Source organism: Monodelphis domestica, chromosome 1 (assembly GCF_027887165.1).
Source record: "Monodelphis domestica isolate mMonDom1 chromosome 1, mMonDom1.pri, whole genome shotgun sequence".
NCBI lineage: Eukaryota > Metazoa > Chordata > Mammalia > Didelphimorphia > Didelphidae > Monodelphis > Monodelphis domestica.
This window is the reverse complement of record NC_077227.1, coordinates 392,330,661-392,358,241: the sequence shown is the minus strand read 5'-3', so window position 1 is coordinate 392,358,241 and position 27,581 is coordinate 392,330,661. Positions and strand designations below refer to the sequence as shown.

Below are 27,581 nucleotides of genomic sequence, written 5' to 3'. Positions count from 1 at the left end.
GGTTCTAGAGGACAAAGAATACCATGGGCATGTTGGCTAAAAAGGCTTTTGTGGGGGGCTCAGCGGATTGAGAGCTAGGCCCAGAGGTGGGAGGTCCTGGGTTCAAATTTAACCTCAGACGCTTCCTAGCTGTGTGACCCTGGGCAAATCACTTAACCCCCATTGCCTTTAAAAAAAAAAAAAAGACTTTTGTGGGCTGAACTGGAAACCTAACCATTACACTCTTTCTATTTTTTTTCCCCCCTGAAACCCTTCCCTTCTGTCTTAGAATCAATACTAAGTATTGGTTCTAGGTTCTAAGGCAGAAGAATGGTAAGGGCTAGGCTATTGGAGTTAAGTGACTTGCCCAGAGTGAAAGTATCTAAGGCCAGCTTTGAACCCAAGACCTTCCATCTCTAGAACTGGCTTAATATCCACTGAGCCATCTAGCTGGCCCTATTACATCTGTTTTTGCAAGTGAAAAAATTTCTTGAATTATAAATACCTAACTGATAAGACTTCTGGAATACTCTGGAAGTTTCTAAACCAAATTTTAGATTGCAGATGAGCTTGGCTGGCTCTGCTTCTAAGATACATAGTTCCTATTTTTATTTCTCAGTTTTTACCTAAGCCCTAAAAAACATCATCTCAAGATTCCCTTTCTGGATCCTGGGGGAATTCCTGTCCTAGTCTTTCCTTTGGACCCCTCCAAAAGGGCCAGAGTGCTATACCTCAGCTAAACCAGTTCTTAGTTTCGAAACATATCAGGTTATTACTCAGCTAATGAATTGCTTGCTCCCTTTGAAGAAAGAAACCATGATACTTCACAGTTATATATGACTCTATTAGAGGTAAGCCTAGACATGCGCCACCCAAACCTTAGTCTCTACACCTCATTTCCGATGAAAGGCTGGACTATATTCTTTGTGACAAGGTAAAAGTAGAATGTAAGAAACTGCAGTGAAGAAGGGAAGTAAATAGAGCAAGAACTCTAAAAATAATGAAGCCTACTTCTCCTGGAAGGCATCATAGACTCAAAGAGGTCATTGAGCCCCATGGCTCTGTGTTCCTGCATTTGCTGAGAGATAGGAAGACAGTCATGTGTTCTGGGATATATTCTTGCTGGCAGAAGCTCAAACTGTCTGAAATTCTTAAGAGCAGCCCAAGGTTCAATTTCCCTGATAAAGCATGTTGCATTCCCTCCATTTCTCTGGCCACTGTACTTGACAGTCATGTAAATGTTAGGTCCCTCTCTGAGCTATGCCTGGTGCAAATTTTGATGAGGCAAGAAAAGGTAAAGAACCCCCAAGACAAAGCACCTACCACAAGCAACGGCCCAATAGATTTGGGAGTCCTGAGTTTGGTGAAGGATTCGATAAGGAGCAACTCTGGCACTGGAATCCAAGACAACATCCAGTGTTCCCACAAGAAGACCTGGGAAATAAGGTAGAGAGAAATGTGACTGAGGGTACAATTGGTATATGTTTCTGCTCCAGGTACATCAAATCCTACTACAGATGGGTTGAAAGAACAGGAAGGATCAAATAAGATAATGTGTACTAAAGCACTTTGTGAACCACAAACTGCTGTACAAATGTACATTAATTACAACCTGCCCCTTGACCCAGGTAATCAGGACAAATACCTGTCGTTTTCTGTTTAAAAGTCTCAAAGGGGTTTATTCTTTAGTTTCTTTCAGGTTTCACTTCAGTGTACCTGAATCCCTGGAACCTGGAAAGTCTGCCTTTTGTAGAAAATAAGGTCCTGGCACCTTCCAATGTTTTCGGTCTTTTTACATTTGGTACTCCTTTATACATTCTATGATCTAGCTACACTGGCCTCCTTGCTGTTCCTCATATACAATAACCCATCTCCCAACTCTATACCTTTTTTTCTGGCTGTCCATCCCTCCCACCCCACCCCACCTCCACCCCAAATGTCCTCATCCTTCACTTCAGCCTTCTGGCTTCTCTCAATACTCAGTTCAAATCTCACCTCCTATAGGAGTCTTTTCTTAGTTGTCCCTGCTACTAGTTCCTTCCCACTGAGATTCCCTTCCATTTCTACTATCTTTGTCCAGTACGCACACAGTAAATTGTATGTTGTCTCCCTAAAGGAATGTGAGCTACCTGAGGGCTGAGATTGTTTTTATCCTTTTTCTGGTATCCCACTGTTTTAGCCCAATGCCTAGCACATAATAAATGCCTGGCCTGAAGATAGCTCAAATATTTTGACATCCTCTGTCTTATATCATACAACTCTCATTTATTTAGAGACATGATAAGGCCTTCTAGACCTTTCTAAATTACCCCTATTTCTTTAAACTCTTTTCCAAGAACCCATTTCTTAAAAAAATAAAAATCATTCCCTCCAAACAAATCTTATTGATGCTTTCTTGCTGACATTAAAATCACTTCCCAATTATTCTGTATTTCCTACACTTTTTCCTCATCCTATCATCACAGACCTTTCCCTTGAAATAAAGTATAGGTCAAACAAAACAAGCCAACATACTGGTGATATTTGATGATAAATGTCTCATTTCCCAGTCATAGTCCCCTTCTCTGCTGAGAAAAGGAAAGCATGTTTTCCTGCCAAAGATCTAATTTTTCTTTTTATGACATTTCTTTTTTCTTTTTTTTAAACCCTTACCTTCCGTCTTGGAGTCAATACTGTGTATTGGCTCCAAGGCAGAAGAGTAGCAAGGGCTAGGCAATGGGGGTCAAGTGATTTGCCCAGGGTCACACAGCTAGGAAGTAGCTGAGGCCAGATTTGAACCTAGGACCTCCCGTCTCTAGGCCTGGTTCTCAATCCACTGAGCTACTGAGCTACCCAGCTGCCCCCTTTTTATGACATTTCTTTACCTATTTATTTAAAAATGTGGTGACCTCATCCAGATAGAATATTCTAATTAGGACCTGTAAATGTGGAAGTAGCCAGTTTTTCCTGACCATGTCCAGCAAAACACTTCTAATACAAATTAACATAGTGATGACTTATTGTTCTAACCACAGAAATTTATTTTCTAGATTACTATATCTTGTCCCTTTTATTGTTCAAACTTACTTTCTTTTAACCATTATGGATAGAAATGTTCTAAAATGCAGGAAATACTCCTTAAACAGAGAATATTGAGTATAATCTTTTAAAAGGACATAATAATTTTATAACTTACTCATAAGCTTTGCATAAAAATTAGCCTTTTCTCAGTGACTAAGGGTTATCATTATGAATGTCAATGGCTATACTCTTACTGTAATGAAATCATTCGCCCAGGGACTACGGAAGTGTATAGAGATCTTTGCTATGCCAAATGGCTTTTGACTATAGGCCCATTGAGTTGTCAGTTTGCTGTCTCCTTCAGGGCTATCAGCTATCTCTTCTCATTGTTCCATTTCATTTTAGTCTTTGTGCTCCCACTAGCTCCTCTTCCCATAGAATCTAATCATTCATGCAACACCTATAAGAGCCTATTACATCTAGAGCACTATATGTATGAATACAGTTTAGATAAAATATCTCTGCCTTCATGGAGGGGAGCTCACAGTCTACTAAAAGGAAAAGGCACAGATAACTATAATACATAATATAAACTAAATTCATTAAAGAGTTGAAAAACAAAATACCATGAGGCATTAAAAGGTCATTATGACCAAGGAAGGAAGACTTCTGGGAGAAGGTATCATTTGAGTTAGGCTTTAAGTAAAGGAATTTGACAAATGACAGGCAAAATGGACAGCATCCAGGAAAAGATTTGGTGGTACAAGGCCAAGATGGTCCATCATGGGTACAAAGTACATTGATGTTGATTTGCTTGTTTCAGGTTGGGAGTATACTCCATATGTTTGAGAATTCTAGAAGTCTGAACTTTGGAAAAGGGGAGTGTTAAAATGTACTGTGCTTCTTATTTACATATCTACTTTGTATGGTCATAATTTCTTTAGTCTTCATTTGTTTTATCTATAACTGACCAGGATTTCAATTTCCTGTAATACTAGCATGTTAACATGTAGTACATATATAATCATATTTTGAATAATGAATCCTGTGAAGAAGTGATCACATCATTTGAATTTGAACTGTTCAAAGTTATAATTATATGTAAAATATTATCACTGGTTCTAGCCCAATGGAAATATGCAATGAAAATCTGAATGTGACCGCTTGCTTCATGGGATTCCTTATTGGTAATAACTGAGATATAGCTGTATATTCACCTTAATTTTTAAAGTATCCTAAAGTGCTTTTCTGATTAGCATCACCTCATTAATTCTTGAAAAGAAATGTCTTAGGCTCTTCTATATAGGAAAAGTTTATTTAAGACATAGTTGTATGAAAAAGATAAATAACTGAGAGATATAAGTAAAAACTAAGTGAGGTCCAAGGTCATTACCCACAACAACAGGGTGGGTAGAGATAATTGGGGAATGTTCCTACTATCCCACAACCTACAGTACAGGGTGCTGGAGATCTGTTTATCAACATGCAATCCCTTAAGCTTGGAGCTGGAAATTCACTATTTGTCTAATATCACAATCAAATAATTTTGTACCAAAAGTTCAAGAGGTGTCAATCAAAGTCAAATCAGTAGAGAGAATTTCAGGAAGTAGAAAGCAATTAGCTGGTTTGAAATTTGCCCAGATAATGGAACTAACACTTCAATATTTCCAAGGACTAGTACCAAATTTTCAAAAAGAAAGTTCAAGTTCCTTGTCGGATTCTCATTACTAGGCCAAGATGGTCACAAGGGGGCATATGTTACACTTGACAGCAGGGAGAAGTGACAGCTGACTGCGGGGAAGAGACTGAAAACTCCAAAAAATTCCCACTTGGAACGTAGCTGGGACATCAGATAGCCCAATAACCTCCACTCCTCTGTATCTTCAGAGGGCATTTAGCTTTTTTTCTCTTTGAGATTATAGTTTTTAAGCTGGAAACAAAACAGATCTGCTGAAGGGGGGTGGGGGGAAGGTTCTAGTTAATTCCCAGGACCAGAAGGGGAGTAGAAATCCTGCTTCTTAACGAGGCTCAATAGTATCAAAACCAGGGCTCAGGATGAGGAATCAGGGGGCCTGGGTTTGAGGTTATCAGCTGCCAAGAGCTGCTTGAGATCATCGGCAAGTGACTTCCCCGCTTTAGGGTTCACTTTCCCCGTCTGTATAACTAGCAAGAAGCACGGCGCGATCCCTAAGCAATCTTCCAGCTCTCAGTTCTACTGAGTGGGGGGCAGGGGGCTAAGGCTCCCGCGGGGGTGGCCTCCCCTTCCAGAAGGATCCAAGGACTCGTCACCGTCCTCCCTCCCTTCTGCCCCTAGCAAATCTCCAGACATTCTCGAGCCCCGCCCCCTCCCAGCACCCCTTTAAACCACTGGTCCTCGCACCGAACACCCCAGTCCCTAAGGGGCCCCCTAGACACCTCCTAGCCCAGTTCGGCTGCGACCCGGGGCTTCCCCTTCCGCAGTCAAGCTGCCTCTGCCCCAGTCCCGGCCCCGGCCCCAGTCCTGGCCCGGACCTCACCCGTGAGGCCGCCGCCCTTGCCGTGGCCGCGGCGCCGCTGCAGCAGAAAGAAGGGGTTGGCGCGCTCCGTCACCCACAGCGCGTTCGCCACCAGCACCTCCTCCGGGCTCAGCCACATCCTACCGGCCCGGAGGGCCCCGGGCTTCCCGAGGCTGCCGGCGCAGTCAGGCTCGGGCCAGGCCCAGCTCCGCGGGAAAGCGGAAGCGAAGCGGGTGGGAGCACAGGAAAGAGCGCCGGAGCTAGCGCGACTGAAAGCCAGCGAGGGAGCGAGAGAGGACGAGCCAAACAGGGAAGTCCCACGGGGGAGGCCCCTGTACCTCGGGCCCAGCTCCCGCACAGCGCCCTCTGGCGACCGCCCCGTGCCCAGGCCTCCCGCGAACTCAGCCCTGCTGCCTCTGCCTAGACCCGTTTATGGGTCTCTTTCTCTTCCTCCTCTACCCCTCTCCTTCTCTCCTCTTCTTTCACTCCCCTAGAAATTTTCCCTCCCTTCTCTGTCCCCCCTTTCCCTCGCCCTCTTCCCCTTCCAACTCTTCCCTTTCCCTCTGACCCGTCTTTCTTCTCTTCTTCCTCCTCCCACTCAAGTAGATGTCCCTGAGAGTGGTGAGATCATAGAGACATTCTCTGTGCTGAATTTTGCCTTCTTCGACAAAATTCCATTGGATGCAACAAACATTAAGTATCTACTATGTGCAGGGTGCCATGCTTGATCTGGGAATAGAGGGATGAAAAATAGTACTTCTTAAGGAATGCCTAGTAGACCTTTGAATTGTATAGACAAATGAATGTGATTAAAAAAAAAGAGAGATCAAACAAAATACTCGAGGAAAGCTGAAATTAGAGATCACTTTTAACTGGGAGCAAATCGGGGAAGATTTCTTCCATGGAAGTGACCTGAACTGGGTCTTGAAGAGAGAATTTCAACTATCCTTTGCATATTATAGGTGACTAATGAATGTTGAATTAAACAGCTTGTTAAGAGAGTGTGTTTCAGGAATGCATAAAAGTAGCCTATCTTTCCAGGGTTATTATGTATCATTCCGCTTCCTCTGTTTGAGATCTTCTTGTTCCTTATTTACAACATTTCATCTTCTGTCTCTACAAATATGTATAAACTGACTTCCATGGAATATGGGCTGTCCTGACCAATTAGAATCCCTAACTCCCTTCAGAGTTCAGTTTAAGTACCATCTCCTATATTAGGCACTTTCCTCTGCTTCCCCCTCCCCCTCAGCTGCAGCTGGTCCCTGAAATTTCTTTTTATGTATATTATACACACATATACACACATTCATTTAAAAATGTGTGTGTGTGTGTGTGTGTGTGTGTGTGTGTGTGTGTGTGTATTTGTACATTATCCCCTCCCTTCCCCTTGAATTTCTCCTTGAGGGCAGGGACTGTTTTAATTTTGGTTTTGTATATCTAGTGTCTACCTGGAACATAGTAGGTGATGGTTAGATGTTTGATGATTGATCAGCAGAGACATGTCTGCATCAACCATTTGGTAACTAGTATGTGAAGTGGGAATTTAGGGGACCTTGATAATTTCAAAGAACACCCTCTTTAACCACTACTCAAAAACATGAGTGGGGAAACCATCACTTAAAATATAATGAAAGATAGGAGGCACTGTTTTAGTTGTTGACCCAAGACAGAATACCCAAAAATTCACAGAAAATCTCTTATTTATAGGAGAATCCTGATATAATCAAGCCTTTCTGAAGGGATTAAATTTTTTTTACTATGGTTGGAGAAAGAATGTTGAATAGTTTCACAATGGCTTTTTACAATTCAAGCTAATTAACATCTTCAAGAAATTGGAGAATAGCTTTACAGTGGGTACATTCAAGCATTTTAACATTTTGAAGAAATGGTCAGGCAGGAAGTTGGAGACAGAAACAAAGAGAGGAGTTCTGAACTGGATTATCTGGGAGGGGCTGATGTGAGGATCAGTCTAGCCATTAGGTTTGACCTCAGAAAGAAGCTTCAGATTAGGAGACTTCTAAGAAAAAAAGGCACTCAAGATTGGCACTTAAGATTTGATCATGTGCACTTCCACTGGTTTTTACTAACTTTTTGGAGATACTAATAACTCTTAATAATTTGAGAATAACACTAATTTCTCATTCCACACACTAGGATTCCTTTCCCATGGTCATGCTTTGTCCTGCTTGGGGTAGAAGTTATCGCTGCCTGGTTCTAAGTCTCCTGAAGCTTCAAAAGAAATAGTTTCTATTGCTCTGTGGGTAGAATGAGGGTAAGGGCAGAATAAGGTAAAGAACAATAAACTAGGTTGAGTACACATGGTGCCTTTTGCCCTCCCAAGAATATATTTTTTAAAGCTGTTTCAATTCTAAATAGTACTGTTCTGATAGCTTAATCTCTTTCACATCAGAATTGAATGAAGTCCCTCAGTGATTAGCCCTAAATTGGTAGCATGATCATGAGGATCTAATTGATTCCCTGTCCCTTGGTAAGCCTGAAATCTCCTTGGCCATTTCTTGGTCCATGAACTCTGACATAACTCAGCCTGGGGGCTCAGTACCACATAGTGATTAGTTGAAGCTTAGAGGGTGAAAGAAATTGTCAAAGGACAGATCTTAGACAGGGGAGAGATCTAGAGAAGCCTTGGAGACATATGCACTTTGGGACCAGGAGGAAGATGCACTAGAGAAGGAGATTGAGAAAAGGTTTGGTCAATAGTATTACAGAAAAGCCTTTTGTAAAAAAAAAAAAATCCCCAAGCTTGGCCAAAATATTAGGAAATGTTGATGGGAGAAACCTGGTAATTTGGGTTCCCTAAACCATGAATGTTCCCCACTTCAGATGGTACTCTCACCTTTCAGAGCCAGCATGTTATTTTTAGTAAATTAAACCTCAAATTCATGGTCAAGCAAATAGTTAAATTGGATTAGTAAAAACATGATAACATCAAGGAACTTTATACACATATCCATATAGTGATGGAATATTTCCAATTACTTTCCTAGTTTCAATACTATCTTCAGATTGGAGTCTATTTTAATCCCTTCAGTTGGTCAAGTTGCAAGGGGAAGAAATAAAGTTCACTAGCTTAAACTTGGAATTCTGACACAGTGGACCTGGAGAGTGGTTTCGGCTATTACCGCCAATATTTTTAAGGAAACAGGTGACAAGCTGTATAGGAGATGAACATGATTATTCTAGCACTGAGTAAATACTAGGTTGAGTGCTGGATTTCTCCACTAGCATCATAGTATCAAAAGAGAAACAATGTTTTAGACAGTAAAGTGCTAAATCAGAAAGTCTTAAGTTTGAATACAGCCTTAGACACTTACGAATTGTGTGACACTTATCCTCTCTGGGCCTCAAGTATTTAGACCTAGAAGGGACCTCAGAGATCATTTGGTCAAACATTCTTTTTTTTTCCTTTTTTTGAGATTGGACCTCCCCATCTTGCCTAGCCTAGAAGTTCAGTAGTTACACCTGAGCCAAGTCCCAATGTTGAGTGACAAAAGGGTTCTGTTTCTGATCCAGGATGGTTTGCCTCTGTATAGGTAGATTGATGGTCTGCACAGTAACTGCATCAATACCTGCTTGCTGGACATTTATATATAGATAATTCATAGTCAGGGGTGTACTAGCAAATGTTTAACAACCAACTCTCAAATATATATATGTGTATATACATATATATATGTACACACACAAAACATACTTTAAACTTTAATCTGCATTATTAACATTTTCTCCATCACTTCCTTAAGTCTAGACAATCGATAAAAGTTCAGATTTGTAGCACTTGTCAATTTCTGAGGTATAAATGTTCACAATCAAAATTTAACAACTGGCTGGTTTAAGTTGGCTCCTATCATTGACATCTCCAACTTAACATGTCTGAAATAGCACTAGTTTTTCTTCCCTCTAGTCACCCCTCCTCCTAATTTCCCTGTTTCTGTAGAAAGCACCACCATTCTTTTGGTCACCCAGGTTTGCAATCTCAGAACCAGACAGTAAGCAACTTTAATTCTTTGCTTGCTCCCCTATCTAAACAAGTGGTAAATCTTGTTGATTTTGCCTCTCAGACATCTCTCAAATTCATAGTCTTCTCTCCACTCATATGGTCATCACTATAGATCATTCTCTCCTCACCTTTTACCCAGAATGTTGCATAGCCTCCTTATTGTTTTTTTGAATCTCTCTCTCTCTCTCTCTCTCTCTCTCTCTCTCTCTCTCTCTCACACACACACACACACACACACACACACACAATTATCTCAAGTAGAAGTCTGACTATGTCCTTTTTCTGTTCAAGAAGCTTCTATGGCTCCCTTTTGTTACCATGGCCAAATGCAAATTCCTCTGTTTGGTATTTAAAGCCCTTTCCAGTCTGACTCTAGGTTGATTTCACATTATTCTTCCTCAGGCACTCTGTGTGCTAGTCAAATTGATCTATTGGCTGTTCTCTGGACAAGACATTCCATCCTTTTGCTTCAGTGCTTTTCCTTAGACCTTTCCCCTATGCTTGGTATGCTCTCTCTCTTCACTTCCACCCCCTAGAGTCTCTAAATTACCCCAAGATTTAGTTCCAGTGCTACTTACCTCCTTTTTATTTTGTTTTTTCCTAATTATATATAGGAAAAATTTTAACATTTTCTTTCAAATTCTATTCCTTCTTCCCTCCTCTCCCCCTCACTGAGACAATAAGCGATTTGATAGTTATACATGTTCTATCATACAATACATATTTCCATATTTTTTGTGTTGTGGAAGAAGATAAATGTCACTTAAAAAAAAAACCTCATGAAGGAAGTAAAGTAAAAAATGGTTTGCTTCAATCTGCATTAAGATCCATCCATCTTTTCTCTGGTGGTGGATGACACTTTTCATTATGAGTCCTTTGAAGTTATTTTAAATCATTGTATTACTGAGAAATCAAAGTCATTCACAGTTGATCATAGTATAATATTACTGTTACTATGCCACCTACTTCTACAAGAAATATTTCCTGATTCTCTTGGTTGTTAGTACCCTTATCCCATTATTTTTAATTTATTTCATATTTATATAATAGTGTACATGCTTTTTTCCTCCAGTAGAATGTAAACCTCTCAGAGGTAGGGATCAATTTAATTTTTGTTTCTGTATTCTGTATTGATTTAGAATCTTGAACCCTAAAGAACATTTCCCACAATCCCCTTTTCCTTTTCTTGTCCTGTGTCATTGGTTAATTTGGTATTCAGTTTTGACTTCCTCCACCCTGGTGGTCTCTCTGAGAAGGGCTGGCTCAGGGCTGGCTCTCTGGCTTGTACCAGTGTGGAGGAAGGGAGCAGTTTTTTTTTTTCCTTTTATCTGTTTTTTTAAATTTCTCTTTGATCTAGGTGGATTTTAATAAATAGTATTAAAATAATACTTGGAGTATTGAATATTAATTTTAATCTTTACAATTCTCAGTGCCTAGCACATAGCCATCATTTGATAAATGATTGTTGAATTGATTGAGTTGATTTGAACATCATAAACTAATTAGGCAACTTGCCAAATAGATCTGATAATACACTGTGACCTGCTGATAGCTCTGTACCTTTGATAACTTCAGGCCTACTTATCATCAAAACCAGTCCTGGGCTTGTGGATGGGCCCAAGGTGCATCATTGTTTCCAAGTATTGTTCCTTAGGACTCTCCACAGCTTGAGTAGTAGGCAGGAAAGGGATAGCTTTTGGATTCAACTTTCCCCTTGTGTCAGCCACAGTTGCCTTTTTGATCTCCCATAGTGAGGGAGAATTCTATGCTTAACCTAGTGTGGAGGAATCCCATATTGGATGTATTGAAGAGATTGGGCAGGCCAGAATGGCAAGGGGATATAGGGAAATGACTCTCTCCTCACAAGGACTAGTGCACCCAGGAGTGGTAGGAAGAGTAAGATACTCCAAAAACCTTGATCTGTGTGACCTCTGTAATGCTCTCCCAAGATGGGAGCTATTTGAGATAGGTAATGCATTGCTCTTTCATAGAGTGGGCCATGCTTGCAATTCTACTTCCTATTTGGAAGAGTAACCTTCCTTCTCCTTCCCCCAGGGGTAAAATTCCATGGAACAGCTTGTTTCCCTTGCCATGTGGACAGGGAGTTAAGAGGGATTGCCTAAGGGAAACACACCAGGGTTTCCAAGGCAAGCAGCAAGCAAGCACTCAGCTGTTGGCAATGCAAGGTAAAAGAGGGATTTATACTCTCCAAGCCTCTGGAGAGCAGCAGCAGCAGCAGCAGCACTAGCAGTAGCAGAAGCAATGGCTCCACAAGGACCATCCAGGCAGGGAGGCAGGTTCAGAAGCAACAGATGGCAGCTCCAAAGAGAGTTCACCAGAGGGGGTGGGGCAAAAAGCCATCACAGGAGAAACATTGTTTCTTTTCAAACTAATCTACTTAGAGAGAATTAAGGGTTCTGAACCCCACATCTGCTCACCATGATTTAAATTAATGTTCAATATTTCAAGTATTATTTTATAAAGTTTATTGTCTGACAAAATAGAACCATGTGACTAAGTTTTTCTACCTGCTCAAAATCCTCATACCACCAAAACTACCAAAGGAAGGAAAAAGAGCGTGAGAGATGGACCTCTACCCAATTTATATCCTGTCTACATCAGCACATAACGGCAGGAAGTGAATAGGGTTTATGGGAATTGTAGTTTTGCTGAGGATGATAGTTTTGCTAGGGATTGTAGTTTTTAGGGTAACAGATTCAAATTACACAGTTGATTTCTTGGCCCACTGGTATGTTCAAATACATAATTTTCTCCTTATTATAATCAACCTTTTTTTTAATTATTATCCAGATCTGACAGTCTATCTGGAATGGGTAAACAGATTTTTCTGATTCTTCATCCCATTTTTCCTCCTAAGTCACTAAGGAGTTCAACTAATTTCCCAATGAGAAGAATTGGAAGCTGTATTATATTATTTTTTCAGGCCCCTAGTGGTTACTAGGGCTATTTTACAAATGGGTAAGTTATTCAATCTTTTACCCACTTGGTATGGAAAAATTTGCTAGTTGCTAGCTATCTTGTATTTCTGTATTAAGGATTTTATAATAAAGAAACTATCATCATTTTTTATTATACAAGGTTTTCCCCACCCCATTTCACTTTCAAAATAAACACAATGTGTAAGATTTAAAATGGTTGAGGTCTTAAACTATAGTGATTAAAATGGTGGAAGATATAAATTGTGATAGATATAAGAGAGGGTGAGTAAATTTGACCGCAGAAAATATGTTTCACTACAGTGTCTTAGTTTTTAAATCAAATATAAGGTGGTCGCCAGGGAAACATTCCCAATTATTCAACTACCCAAGTCAACTGGGTTTTATAGAGATTTTAATGAATACAAATGTGGAATTAAAGAAAAGAGAGAAAGAGAGAAAAAGGAAATAAGTATGAAGGGCCTTAAGCCAACATGGCCTAGACCTGAGTCTTAAGAGAGAGAGATCAGTCAGTCAGTCTTTTAACACTCACCACAAGGTCTGTCTAAGCAAGGATTTTAGTGACACCAGGCCAGCTCCATCTCAGCTGACTTCACCAGAGAGAGTTCCAGCCAGAGTCCTCCTTAAAGAGCCTTCCAGCCAGAGACTTCCAAAGGGCCTCTCTCCAGAGCCTCCAGAGGGACAGAGTCCCCTCAGAGGAGCTCCAGTGAGACCTCCTTAGAGATTGTCCTCCAAGAGCTTCCCTTCTCCAGAGCCTCTCTCAAGAGATTCTTCCCAAGCGATCCTCATCAGAGATCCTCCAAAAGGATTTTTTTTCCAAGAGATTCTGCTTTTTCTTATATAGGGGTTTTTCTCCTATGTCACCTCCCCTAAGTCCTTACATCTACCAATCATTGTAGACGTTTTCCAAAGGACTGCCCATCTGAATTCCTGCTAAGTCGACTAATCTCCTCAGTAAGTCTGAACCAGAAAAAAAGCTGCTGTGTTGACTAATCTCCTCAGTAAGTCTGAACCAGTGAAAACACAGCTGAGTCAACTAATCTCATTAAGAGAAAACTTTCCCGACCCTTTTAGGTACCTAGCATCTCATTGTATCAATTCTAAAAAACAGGCATGGCTCAAAGAACTCCTTGCCTTATTATAAGCATGGGTTCAAGTACTTTCATTGTTTAGCAAGGAGTTTTCTCCCCTAAAGCAGTCTTAAGTACGGGTGGAGTAGAGGTCCTCCCATAGCAAGGATTTTTCTCCTCTAAAGCAGTCTTAAGTACGGGTGGAGTAGAGGTCCTCCCATTTCTGATCCTGGCGAGTTCTCACATCAAAATGGGGAATGTTTCCCAGTAGGGAATTTGTTCCAATGGAGGATTCCTCAATGTGGACATTTTTAACATTCACAAGTCTGAGAAATTTCAAGGTTTACAAATGCTAGATAAGGCTTACTTAAAAAAGCCCTAACTCCAAAACAAACTTCCCAAAAAATTAAATGATGATATAAGGACAAGCTTGAACATGAAGGCAATTAAGATAGAATGTGTTTCAGGCAGAGGAGAAAGATGATGTAAAGAAAAGGGAGAGGGAAGGGGCAGCTGGGTGGCTCAGTGGATTGAGAATCTGGCCTAGAGATGGGAGGTCCTGGGTTTAAATCTGAATTCAGACACTTCCTAGCTGTGTGACCCTGGGCAAGTCACTTAACAGTTGGCTACTGACAGTTTGGGCTTCTATAGAAAACTAATTGAATGAGTGGTAACTGTCTATTATTTTAGGTAGTTAGTGAATCATTTATCAATAGTGTAGGTTGGATAGACCTGATGTTTGCCAGGCAAGAAGAAGCTGTCCTCAGAAGACAGTTAGAGGTAGTTATTAGGGATTTTAGGTAGTATTAGGAATTTTAGGTATATTTATAGGGTATAAGATTAGTAATCTCTCTTTCCTTTTTTCTATCTTTTTCTCCTTTACCATATTCTTTTACTATTTCTATTTTAATTAAATTAAATTGTTAAAAGCTGTTAGAAGTTTTCTTTTCTCTGGCTTAAAGGAATAATATTAAATTACAACTATACTATATTCTCATTAAAACTTAAATTATTAAAAGCTGCTCTCTTATTTGGTCAAAACCCCTATTTTAACTCTTGCAGAACCAATACATAGTATTGATTCTATGATTAAAGGTAAGGGTTGAGAGAGAGAGAGATAGATAGATAGAGAGAGAGAGAGAGAGAGAGAGAGAGAGAGGGAGGGAGGGAGGGAGGGAGATGGAGATAGAATATGGTATCTGAGGCATAGTAAGACCAATTTGATTGGATGATAGAGTGTGTGAAGGACTACTGAATATTTCTTAAAGTTCTGTCCTAGACTCTCTTCTTTTTTGCTCAATATTATTTCACTTGAGCAAGAAACTGGGGCCTAGAGTCAGGAAGACCTGAATTAAAACCTGGCCTTAGCCATTTATTAACTGTGTGTTCCAGATAAGCCACGTAATGCTGTTTGCCTCAGTTTCCTTATCTGGAGTATAACCTGGGGAAAGAAATGGCAAACCGCTCAAGTATCTTTGACTACAAAACTCTAAATGGTGTCACAAAGAGTTGGACACGACTGAAAAGACTGAACGACGTTTCATTTGGTGATCTTATCAATTTCCATAGATTCAGCTATCACTTCTGTTTCAATGATTCCCAGATCTATGTATCTAGCCTTCTTCTGAGCTATAATCACATATCATCAACTGCCTTTTAGATATCTTGAACTAGATGTCCTTAAGTTCAACAAGTTTCAGAACAGAATTTATTATCTTTCCTTCAATATCTTCCTTATTTATTTATTTATATTATTATTGTAAAAGTTAAAATGAATGATTGGATGATGATTATATTAAATTATGTGGTTGCCAGTATTTATTATATCTTGTCAGAAATTTAGTTACAGATATTTACAAATAGAGAGGAAACAATAAAGAACAGAAATGTCAGAGGGATAGAGAAGTTATCTATCCTGTCAACCTAAATGTTTTGCTCTGGGTCTGCTTAATCCAGGCAGAGATTAATTAGCTCTCAACCAGGAAGCCTGGTAGTGAGTAGCCATTCTTCCTCCTCCAAGATGGAAACTAGTCTCTCCAGAAGCTAGGAAAGGGGTCACCTTTTACTCACCCAAGGAAGTAAATCAAGAGTCAGAGTCTAAGTAGAAGCTGAGCTCTCCAAGCTGTAGTCTCCAGCAAAACTCCTCTGAAGACTATCTAAGACTATCTCCAGAAGACAATCTCTTCAGACTATCTTCTCAAAGACAATTTCCCCTGAAGGAGTTTGGGGCTTGCTTTTTATAGTGACTTCTTGTCCCTTCCCCTCTTTACAGAGGCCAATGACAGTTTCCAAATTGTCTAGCATTGCTGAGGGGGCAGTGTCTGTAGGATTGACTTCTTACCTTTTGAAGGTTAAGTTTTCATCAAAAAGATTCCCAGATTCCCAGCTGATTGAATCAAAAAGGTTCATAGTTTCCTGATTTGCTTGAATTTCTAAGGGTGTGAATTCTCTAAGTGCCTTGCTAGCTTCTCATCTAGTACTAAGTAGGGTGTTTAATCTTTTGTTGATTCAATTCAAAAGTAGACAAGGGACAGATACCATGGAACCCCAGTTAGGATAATACAGGATGATAGTGTGAAGGACTACTGACTATTTCTTAAAATTAGATGGTTGCATCTACACTGAAGGACTGGAAGGCATGGAATATGATATTCTGGAAAGCAAGGGAACTGGGTCTACAACCAAGAATCAACTACCCAGCAAAACTGACTATATTCTTGCAGGGGAAAGTATGGTCATTTAATAAAATAGAAGACTTCCAAGCATTCATAAAGACTAGACTTAAACAGAAAATTTGATGCCCAAACACAGAACTCAAGAGAATCACCAAAAGGTAATTAAGAAAGGTGAAAAAAACCCCAACATTTTTTAAAGGGACCCTATAAGTTAAAATTGTTTATATTCCTATAAGAAAAGATGATACTGGTAACTCTTAAAAATTGTTATTATCACCTGGGTAGCTATAAGAATTATACTTAGAGGGAACAGTGACAAACTGTATAGGATGAAATGTCAATTATATTATATACATATATATACTATGTATAAATATATATAAAACTAGAGGTAAAAAAAGAGGTTAATACTAAGAGAAATGGGAAAAGAATCAAAATGGAATAAATTTATATTTCATAAAGAAGTGCATGGCAGGAGCAGGGGAGAACACCAATACACTGGAAGGGTAAAGAGGTTGTAGACAGGAAATACTTAATTCTTACATGCACTGAAATTGACTCTAAGAGGGAAGAACAATCAGATCCCCTGGGACAGAGAATTGATTCTCGCCCTATAGAGAAGTAGAAGGGTAACAAATGGACTGGTGGGGAGGGAATACAAGGGAGGGAGCGGGTAGGGGGGGTAGTTTAAAAAGACCATAAAGAGGGGGCAGCTGGGTGGCTCAGTGGATTGAGAGCCAGAGATCCTCAGTTCAAATCTGCTTTCAGACACTTCCCAGCTGTGTGACCCTGGGCAAGTCACTTAACTCCCATTGCCTAGTCCTTACCACTCTCTGCCTTGGAGCCAATACACAGTATTAATTCCAAGACAGAAGGTAAGGGTTAAAAAAAAAAGACCATAAAGAAAATAAGAAGGGAATAAGAAAGGGGGGGGGATAAAGGGAAGTAAAATAAGGGTGGGAATTAAGGGAACAATAACACTGGTGTAGAAGGAAATAGTAAAAGAAGAAAGGGCAGGACTAGGAAAGGAAGCCAAAAAGTTGGAGAATGCACAGGTGGGAATTATGACTCTGAATGTGAATGGAATGAATTCACCCTTTATGGAGTGGATTAAAAACCAAAATCCTACCATATGTTGTCTACTATTGTGCTCAAAGGAATAATAAACTGGAGGAATTCCATGTGAATTGGAACAACCTCCAGGAATTGATGCAGAGTGAAAGAAGCAGAACCAGGAGAACCTTGTATACAGAGATGGATACACTGTGGTACAATTGGATGTAATGGACTTCTCTACTAGTAACAATGCAGTGATCCAGGACAATTCTGAGAGACTTGTGAGAAAGAACACCATCCACATTCAGAGGAAGAATTGTGGGAATAGAAACACAGAAGAAAAACAGTTCCTTGATCACATGGGTCAGATGGGGATATGATTGGGGAGGTAGACTCTAAATGATCAAGCTAGTGCAAATATCAATAACATGGAAATAGTTCTTGATCAATGACATGTAAAACCCAGTGGAATTGAGCATCAGCTATGGGAAGGAGGTAGGGGTGGGGGAGGGAAAGAACAAGAATCTTGTAACCATGAAAAAATATTCTAAGTTAATTAAATAAAATTTTCAAAAAAAAAAAAAGTAGACAAGGGGAAGTTAATCCTGTCTTCCTGTCTTCAGTCTAGTGGGATACTAAGTAGGGGTACTTAAGTTAGTGTTAACTCAGGATAGACAATAGAGTAAAGAATTCTCTTTCACAACATGCAAAACACATTTACATATTGGTCATTGTTGTAAGAGCACACTCATACAAAACCAAAACCTCAAAATAAAACCAAAAATACACTGATGTGAAAGAATAGCTTCCTTTCTTCCCAATTTTCTTATTGTGGTTTTGGGCATTGCCAGTGTCAACTTATAAAAAACTCAGTCCAACTAGATGATCAATAAAAAAAATGAGGCTTATGTTAAGGTTTGAGGAACTGCAATTCTGGACAACTTGATACCTTTTTCAGATGGGGATGCCTGGGGAGAGTTGGGGAAATAGGGTTCTTATAGGGAATAGTCATGGGAAACAGGAAAATGTATAGCTGGGATATATAGAACAAGTTGCTGAGTTGCCAACAGGAAGTATTGAAGACATGTCCTGATTATCTTTGTCTGGGAACAGGGATGGTTAGAAATTTCTGGGGGACTCAAAGGTCTTCTTGGGGGCAGTTAGAAACTGCTGCTCAGAGCAGGGTAGGAGATCCAAGTTTAGGGGTTGACCCTAATTAACTAGGCATACAAGCTTGGTGTGTTGTCCTTGACTTCTTATTCTTTCTCAAATTATTAAGCGTTATTAATATCTCAAAAAAAATTATAAAAGCTGGTTCGGGGACAGCTTTAAGTGTTTGGGGTAGGTCTGTGGAGTTTTCCTGGGAACTGGTCTGGGAAATGTGCCCCAGATTAACGATTAAATTTTAAGTACCAATCTTGAGTACCTTTTTGTCTTAGAAGTCTCTCCTATTGCATCTTTGTATTGTATAGTATCTATTGAAGCTTCTTCCAGGAGGTCAAGCCCAGTGGCTTGACTGATCCTCACATCAGCCTCTCCTACATTATCCAGTCTCATAACTACTCCCCTCTTTGTATCTGTCTCTGACCCTTGACCATATCTTTAAAATATTGATAAAGCTATTCTCCAATTTCTTGAAGATATTAATTTTCTTAAATGTATATCCATTGTAAAGTCATTGTAAAGCTATTGAATGTTCTGTCTCCAAATTAGTTGGGAATGTCTCTAGAAAAATCATAGGACATTTTGTGCCAGGTAGATTGTATTAGGTGCTAGTGAGTCTGTCCCTGGGACCTCAGAGGCAGACATGGCTAGATCTCTCTCTCTCTCTCATTAACTCTTTGGGGGCATCTGTCTTGGGTCAGTGACTTGAGGCAATGCCCCCACACATTTCTCTGTCTGTCTCTGTCTGTCTATCTCTCTCTCTAAATAAAGAATTACATTTTAAGTAATGGTTTTCCCTGGTCATATTTTTTAATAGTGGTTAAAGAGGGTGAACTTTGACATTTTCAAGGTCCCTTCATTTTCTGCTCCACACACTATCTCTAGCCTAGATTATTGCAGTAGCTTTCTTATTGTTCATCCTGCCTCAAGTTCAATCTCAACTTCAATCAGCTGCCAGTGATTTTCCCAAAATTCAGGTCTGGCCATACTACCCCTTGTTAACTTGGGAAAAACACAAACTATTAAATAGTCAGAAAAACCAAGTCTTTAATCAGGAAGAGGGATAATAGTACAATCTGTTATGGGGGTGAAGAAGTGCACCCCTGGGGTTCAGGAAGGATACCTTTTGCAAGAATGCAAGACTCCAAAACTTAGCTTAAAAATAAAAAGAGAAATTTATTAATTTAGAGAGTAATGTTGAGAATGGCCAGGAGGATAGTACAGGTGGAACAGCAAGATGGAAGGCTGCTCCTTGGGAGGACAGCATGGATGGAAAGGCTGTCCCTCAGATGACATCAGTTCTGGGGATTTTATACTCTTTACAACAGATGCTGTGTCATGGTGTGGATGTGACTCTAGTCAGGTCAGGGGTTTGGTCATCTGACTGGGAGCTGCCTGGAGACATAGGGAATGACCCTCATAAAAGATTCTTTGGTTTTAGGAAACAGACAGATGTCTGAGATACAGCCCGATAGAATTGAGGTGTAGCCTGGAGGTGCATCTCTCTGTCCATCTTAAATCTAAAGGAGGATCAAAGGAGGACAATCATTTCAGGGTCCTATAGGGGTCATTAGATGTTTTAGGCTAGGAGTCATGAGGATGTAAGGGAGCAGAGGAATTTCAGTGATACTAGTTTGCCTGAGTTTCTGGGGGTACAATGTCCATGTCACAATCTTTAGACCTCCACACAGAGTCATGCACTCAAAGCCCACACAGAGCCCAAGGCTCTGGCTACTCTGGCAAACAGTATCCTGGAAGTTCCACCATGCTAGATGACAACTCAGGGTAACAAAAGAATTTGGGGAATTTATATACTTTTTGGAGAACCAAGGGATAGGGGAATATGATTGATTGACATTACCATGTCTTGGGAAAGGAATCATAGTCAGAGGCTAGGGTGTCAGGGAGTGGACTACTTATAGTAGTAGTAGTCTCTCGGTAATGGAGGATGACGATTGTCTTTGTGCACAAAGACACTTGTGCATGAAGATTTAAGTGGAAAAGTCGATGCACAGAGACAGTCCCACTCTCTCATTGTTGGAAGCCTGGGTCCAGTGGCACGAAAAGTCGTTACATCTAGAGACCTCCTCAGCTGCATTGGATGGCCGTGTTGTCCTTTGTGCTCCAACAGGCCCTAAGCACTCCACAGTGCCTTGCTGTATCACCATCTCAGCCGCTGGTTTCTTCCATCTGTTCAGCGGAAGCAGTCTTCACATGCTGGGTGAGCAAAGCCCTAATTCACCAGGGATCGATGACCCGATGGCTATTGCCCAGGGTGTGGCCACTGCCGCATGCTAGCAGCTACTGGGAGCCACAAGTGAGAGCTGGGTGTCAGGTGAGGGTCAGAGGCTGGAGAACTGAGACAAGCCCTCCATACCAAAGATATTACTCCTCCCTGAGCATCCCATACACCCCAGGACTACTATAATGGATTCTAAAAGAATGGTCCCTGTAAGACAAAAAGGGTATTTAGCATATGCTTAGGCCAGCTAGCTCCACTAGCTAGTATAATTATTTACTTTAAGGTCTATTGTACAGTCTGAGCCTGGCAGAATCTGAAACTGCTAAATCTGAAACTTCCCTCAGGGTATTCTCACTAGAATAGGGACAAATTTGGGGTCTCCAGTGAAGAAATGGATTCTAAGCCCCTTCTTTTTCCAGGCTGTGAAGTTTCTGCCTGGGTTCTTTCTCTGGCCACTGTGCTACCCAATCCATCTGTCCCACCTACCATCATGCTCCCACACTTACTTAAACTCCAGGGACTTGGTGATCTCTTTTTGGAGGTGCATCACCTCGTACAGCAGGTGCTGGAGCTGGAGGTGATAGGCATCCATTTTCTGCTTGGCCTGTAAGAAGGTGACGCTGACAGAGCCTTGGAGCAGAGAAAAAGGAGATATAGGGTGGGGCAATGAGTGACACCTCCAACTCCCTTGCCTATCCACCCAACCACCCTCCCAGCTCTACCTCATGAGTCTGATCTTGCCCTTTCTTCTTCTTTCTTCTTCTTCTTCTTCTTCTTCTTCTTCTTCTTCTTCTTCTTCTTCTTCTTCTTCTTCTTCTTCTTCTTCTTCTTCTTCTTCTTCTTCTTCTTCTTCTTCTTCTTCTTCTTCTTCTTCTTCTTCTTCTTCTTCTTCTTCTTCTTCTTCTTCTTCTTCTCCTTCTCCTTCTCCTTCTCCTTCTCCTTCTCCTTCTCCTTCTCCTTCTCCTTCTCCTTCTCCTTCTCCTTCTCCTTCTCCTTCTCCTTCTCCTTCTCCTTCTCCTTCTCCTTCTCCTTCTCCTTCTCCTTCTCCTTCTCCTTCTCCTTCTTCTTCTCCTCCTCCTCCTCCTCCTCCTCCTCCTCCTCCTCCTCCTCTCCTCCTCCTCCTCCTCCTCCTCCTCCTCCTCCTCCTCCTCCTTCTTCTTCTTCTTCTTCTTCTTCTTCTTCTTCTTCTTCTTCTTCTTCTTCTTCTTCTTCTTCTTCTTCTTCTTCTTCTTCTTCTCCTTCTCCTTCTCCTTCTCCTTCTCCTTCTCCTTCTCCTTCTTCTTCTTCTCCTTCTCTCCTCCTTCTCCTCCTCTTCCTCCTCCTCCTCCTCCTTCTCCTCCTCCTCCTCCTCTTCCTCCTCCTCCTTCTCCTCCTCCTCTTCTTCCTCCTCCTCCTCCTCCTCTTGCATGAGAGTTGGATTTATTTTTATTTTTTTAGTCTTAAAATTTTAAATTAATTTAGAATATCTTTCCATGGTTATATGATTCATATTCTCTCTCCCTTCCTCCCACTCCCCTTCTGTAGCCAACACACAATTCCATTGGGTTTTACATGTGTCATTGACCAAGACCTATTTCCAAATTATTAATATTTACATTAGGGTGATCATTTAGAGTCTACATCCCCAATCATATCCCCATTTACTCATATGATCAAGCAGTTGTTTTTCTTCTGTGTTTTTACTTCCACAGTTCTTTCTCTGGATGTGGATAGCGTTCTTTCTCATAAATCCCTCAGAATTGTCCTAGATCATTGCACTGCTGCTAGTAGAGAAGTCTATTACATTCCATTGTGCCATAATGTATCCGTCTCTGTGTACAATGTTCTCCAGGTTCTGCTCCTTTCACTCTGCATCAATTCCTGAAGGTTGTTCCAATTCACATGGAATTCCTCCACTTTATTAGCACAATAGTATTCCATCACCAGCATATACCACAATTTGTTCAGCCATTCCCCAATTGAAGGGCAGTCCCTTATTTTCCATTTTTTTTTGCCACTACAAAGAGCGCAGCTATGAATATTCTTGTACAAGTCTTTTTCCTTGTTATCTCTCTGGGGTATAAACCCAGCAGTGCTATGGCTGGATCAAAGGGAAGACAGTCTTTTAGTGCCCTTTGGGCATAGTTCCAAATTGTAACCTGGCCCCTTCTGACCTTCCCAATCTTCTTTTTAAAAATTTTATATTATGAAAATACTTTGTTTTATCAATTACATGTAACAACAAATTTCCACAAAAATTTTCAAAAGTTATATGATCCAAATTGTCTCTCTTCCTCCTTTTCCTCCAGCTTCTCAGAGCTGGCAAGCAATTGGAAGGATGGGCATCCTCTTAATTTCTAATTCTTTGGTAAACACACAAAGAACTACTATAAATATTTTTGTACATATATATCTTTATCCTTTTTCTTTACTCTCTTTGGGGTAGAGACCTTCTAGCAGTATTTCTGGGTCAAAGGGCATGGGGCATGCACCTTTTTATAGCCCTTTGGGCTTAGCTTCAAATTGTTCTCCAAAATGGTCAGACAACTCTACCAGTAGGGCATTATAGTCTCTATTTTTCCATAGCTCTTGTAGCATTTGCCATTTTCCTTTACTGTCATGTTAGTCAATCTAATGTTTGAAGTGATACCTCAGAATTATTTTAATTTTATTTTTTGCTTATTATTTGTGTTTTTGAACATTTTTATATGACTATTAATAGTTTTAATTTCTTTTGAAAGCTGCCTGTTTATAACTTTTGACCATTTGTTGATTGAGGAATGACTAATTTCCATAAATTTGGCTCAGTTCCCTATATATTTAAGAAATGAGGCCTTTATCAAAGAAACTTGCTTTAACTCTTCCCCCCCCCTCCTGCTTTCCTGCTAATATTGACCACATTGGTTTTGTTTATTCAAAATCTTTTTAATTTCATGTAATCAGCATTATCCATCTTACCTTCTGTGATCCTCTCTAGCTCTTTTTGCCCAGTTGTGTCCAACTCTATGACCCCATTTGGAGTTTTCATGGCAAAGATCCTGGACCCCTTCCCTCTCCTTTCTTTCCCCTCCCTTCCCTTCCCTTCCCTTCCCTTCCCTTCCCTTCCCTTCCCTTCCCTTCCCTTCCCTTCCCTTCCCTTCCCTTCCCTTCCCTTCCCTTCCCTTCTTTTCCTTTCCCTTTTTTTTAGTAAATGACAAAAAGTATTTTTATTTTGACATCTGAATAAGTATTACTCTTCAAGGTACTGCCTTTGGTATCTTTTCCAATTTATTCATCAGTTTGTTGCCCTGTGCCTTTCTCAACATAGATGCCATCCCAAAATGTTCTGATAATCCTTGTTTTTGGTTGGATCAAGGCAGCTGAGTTTGATATAATTTCAATATCATTTCCTTCAAGAACATCTTTCTGGGCTTCAGAAACAGCATGAGCCACACCTGGTCTCATGTGCTTTCTTTGGATATATTTTTTACCCAAGAAATTTCTGATTTCAACAAGTGAGCCATTTCCTTGAATAACAACATTAATGGAGAAGAGAGCATACACAGACCTCATCTTGTAATGATAACCCAGTGTTATGCCTTTTTTGAGCATGTTTAGTAAATAACTACATATTGTGTACAAGTTCTTTTCAGTTTCCCCACCACTTATCTAGCCCGCAGCCTTTTTTTCTTCTTTCCAAGAAGACTGAGCTCTTGAAATGAGCTAGTTGAAATCCCTTTGGAGGATTCCTCTGGGGCTCTTCACAATAACTGACCCTTAAGAGAGATGCTGACAATTTCTGGGATATCACCTGTCTAGTTGCTTAGAAGTTTTTATTCTGGTAGTAAATAGGACAAAGAAAACCCATATTTTTATTTACACGTGTCTTCTGCATCCTCTTCTCTCTCCCCTTCCTTCCCTTTCTCTTCCCTTCCCTTTTCTTGCTTGGGATTTGAGATTTTGTTAGTGAGGTAACTTCCCAGAAGGGAGCTCCCTCTCCCAATTTATCTCTGCAAATGGTCTTAGAAAGTTCCTTTGGGACATTAAGAGGTTAAGCAAGGGGTCACAGTTCTAGAAGAAAGAGGGACCTCAGACAGAATCTAGGCCAATGTCCTCATTTAATACATGAGCTTTGAGGCCCAGGAAAGTGACTTGCCTAAGGTCACATGGGGATAAGCATCAGAAGAGAGATGCACACACTGGTGGTCCTTTGAGTCCAGAGCCAGTGTTTCTCCCACCACCCTGCAGTACTTCCATCACAAGACTGTAGCATCCCAGGTATAGTATCATCTTGAAAGTATTATTGATATATTGATATTGTAACTTATGTGCTCATGCACCAGATTCATGGTCATGTTACTTCTTTATTATTGTATTTCTAAATCTTCAGTCCAAAGGACAAAAGAATTCCTGAGCAGGACATTAGTTGCCACAGGGTCCCCACCTTCTTAGGCCAAATTTCATACCAGGCCACATGTTTGACTAACCTCCTCCTCTATAAACATGTGGTTGGACAATTGAGCCAATGTTAAATCCTATGCCATGCCACATGTTCATTAGCTACCTCCCACTCCACATTTCTGGCTTCTTCAATAAAAGTTTGGGAACACATGAAGACCTCTCTCTCCTCTATACCACCATCAGAGGGGCATGCACAATGGAGCCCATGTTATTCAACTATTTGTCTCTGAGTCTCTCTCTCTCTCTCTCGTCTCTCTCTCTCTCTCTCTCTCTCTCTCTCTCTCTCTCTCTCTCTCTCTGTCTCTCTCTCTGTCTCTCTCTGTCTCTCTCTCTCTCTCTGTCTCTCTCTGTCTCTCTCTGTCTCTCTGTCTCTCTCTCTCTCTCTCTCTCTGTCTCTCTGTCTCTCTCTCCCCCCCCCCCCCCTTCACCCATTTCCCCTCAGTTTCCAATTTCTTTCTCAGGTGTCCACTCACTAAAAGATTGATGAGTAACTGCAGGCAGTTGCTATACAGACAGTATGGACTTAAACTGGGACTTGAATGCAGGTCTTGCTTATTCTCAGGCTACTAAGCTAGGAGAATGTCATCCCAATTTTCATCCCAATACTCTGACTCCCATAAATTCTATCCAAACTCCTTCTTTGAATGATTGGGAAAACAAAAGGGTTGTGGGGGCCTGAAGCTGTCAGAAACTCTGAGGAACTTCCCTCAGGCAGAAAAGGGAAAATAGCTGTGAGTCTTTCCTTCTTGCCAACCCTGAACTCCTCCTTAGAGCCAGGACAGACTAAGGCAGAAGGAAAAACGCCCAGGCTATCTCATTTTCAGGAACTGCACTGAAAATTATTTGTATTCCATAGTCTTAATCTTTTGTTACTGTTTGATCTTTTTTACTCCCTTCACTTCCCAACTTGAATTATACTATAGATTGAAGTATAAATACATATATAATATGTAATATATGTATATATATATAAAATTATAATTAGGTAAAGAAGACTAGGAAGCAGCTAGTGTGAAAAACTGATTACTGCTACAGAAAGACTTGCAAGCAAGTGCAAGCCATGGAACTTTGAAGATCTGTCAATCAGAAAAATTCCAGAGAAGAATGTGGCCAGGGAGAAGGCAGTTTGAATAAGCTGGCACAAACTGTTTTACTCATCTCCTTCTTCCTTGAGACTCTGAGGAAGAAAGCTGACAGAGAGATTTATTCTGTAGTTTCTGGCTACTGGTTTCAACTTGAAGACTTGGGCTTAGCTCTGAAGATCTTTTCAAATTATTAACAATATTCCCTTAAAGACAATTCAACTCTACTTTCTTGATATTGAATTTATAATAGATTAGGGGAATCCAAAATTTCCTCTACCCTTATTTCCCACTCCCTGCCCTTTCTTCCTTTAAAATAAATCCTTTTCCAGTATGTTGAAGTGAAATTAATTTATTGAAAGCTGCTATCACTTAACATCTCTGAATAGCTGTTAGGATCAAATAGAAGGAAGCAGGAAGTGGGGGAAGGAGAATTGAGAATTCAGTCTCTTCTTGACCTTATTTCTTAGAGTCCTTGTTCCAGCTTTTCTCTTTACCTTAAGTGCCCTAGTAATCAAGCCTCCAATACACTAGGTAGCTCAGTGGTTGGAATGCTGTGCTTGGAGGAAATGGCAAAGCAGTCCAGTATCTGTGCAGTCCACCTGGTCATGAAGATAGACCCTACTGAACAAGGCTGACTTGTCTTTCTACCTTAGAGCAGCTAAGTGCACAGTGAATATAGTAGTGGGTAGGGCACCAGGCTTGGAGTCTGGAAGACTCATCTTGTGTTCAAATTTTACTTCAGATACCAGCAGTGACCCTGGGCAAGTCACGTGACCCTGTTTGCCTCAGTTTCCTTATCTGTCAAATTATCTGGAGAAGGAAATACAAACTACTCCACTATCTCTGCCAAGATTTTGAATGGGTTCACGAAGAGTTGGACAGGACTGAAAATGACATTGACAATGACATTGACATTTACTTGGGCATATGGAAAGTCTGAGCAGCTACTCAGGGTGCAACCTCTACATTTGCCACCAGATGGCACTGCTAACCATAGCGATTCTTCGAGTCAGGTCTCTGCACAGTTAGCAGGACCTTGTCCATCAAGTCCTTTGTACAGGAACAGACAGGACTAACCTTTCTCTTTGGGGCTTCAGTCCTGACTCGATACAGGAGTGGTCTGCAGTCAGCTGGAACAGGAAACAGATTGTTATATTTTCAGTGTGAACATTAAAGCCTCAGAAATCAGCAAATGCTACAAATCAGGGCTTGTCGGTTTTGAGGACTGACTAGATTCTTCAAAGTGATGGAGAAAATGTTAATAAAGCAGATTACATTTTAAAGCATGTTGGCCACCCCAAGTTCTGCCATCACTTCCTTCTCCAGCTGGTAGTCCAGCATTTTCTGGCCAGCCCCCGGTATACCTGTGGAAACGAATTAATTCCTGGCATTAATTACTTTAAAAAATTAATTTATTT

At 40.6% G+C, this 27,581-nt stretch overlaps 1 protein-coding gene and 1 pseudogene across 4 annotated transcripts in view; both read right to left on the bottom strand.

Moving 5' to 3' along the window:
* Window positions 1-6,015, bottom strand: part of TBC1D9B (TBC1 domain family member 9B) — a 66,072-nt gene extending 60,057 nt beyond the window's left edge. For 3 of the 4 annotated variants that reach the window (XM_007474180.3, XM_007474181.3, XM_056811725.1), the window contains exons 1-2: window positions 5,496-5,827; window positions 1,303-1,413 (exon numbers count right to left, since the gene is read on the bottom strand). In XM_007474180.3, the coding sequence (XP_007474242.2) occupies window positions 1,303-1,413; window positions 5,496-5,613 (229 nt within the window). In that variant the 5' untranslated portion in view covers window positions 5,614-5,827. Of the gene's footprint in view, window positions 1-1,302; window positions 1,414-5,495 lie in introns of all 4 variants that reach the window. The other variant, XM_007474179.3, reaches the window with a different exon arrangement.
* Window positions 6,016-23,811: 17,796 nt separating this feature from the next.
* Window positions 23,812-24,450, bottom strand: LOC130457218 (60S ribosomal protein L9-like; annotated as a pseudogene).
* Window positions 24,451-27,581: the final 3,131 nt, after the last annotated feature.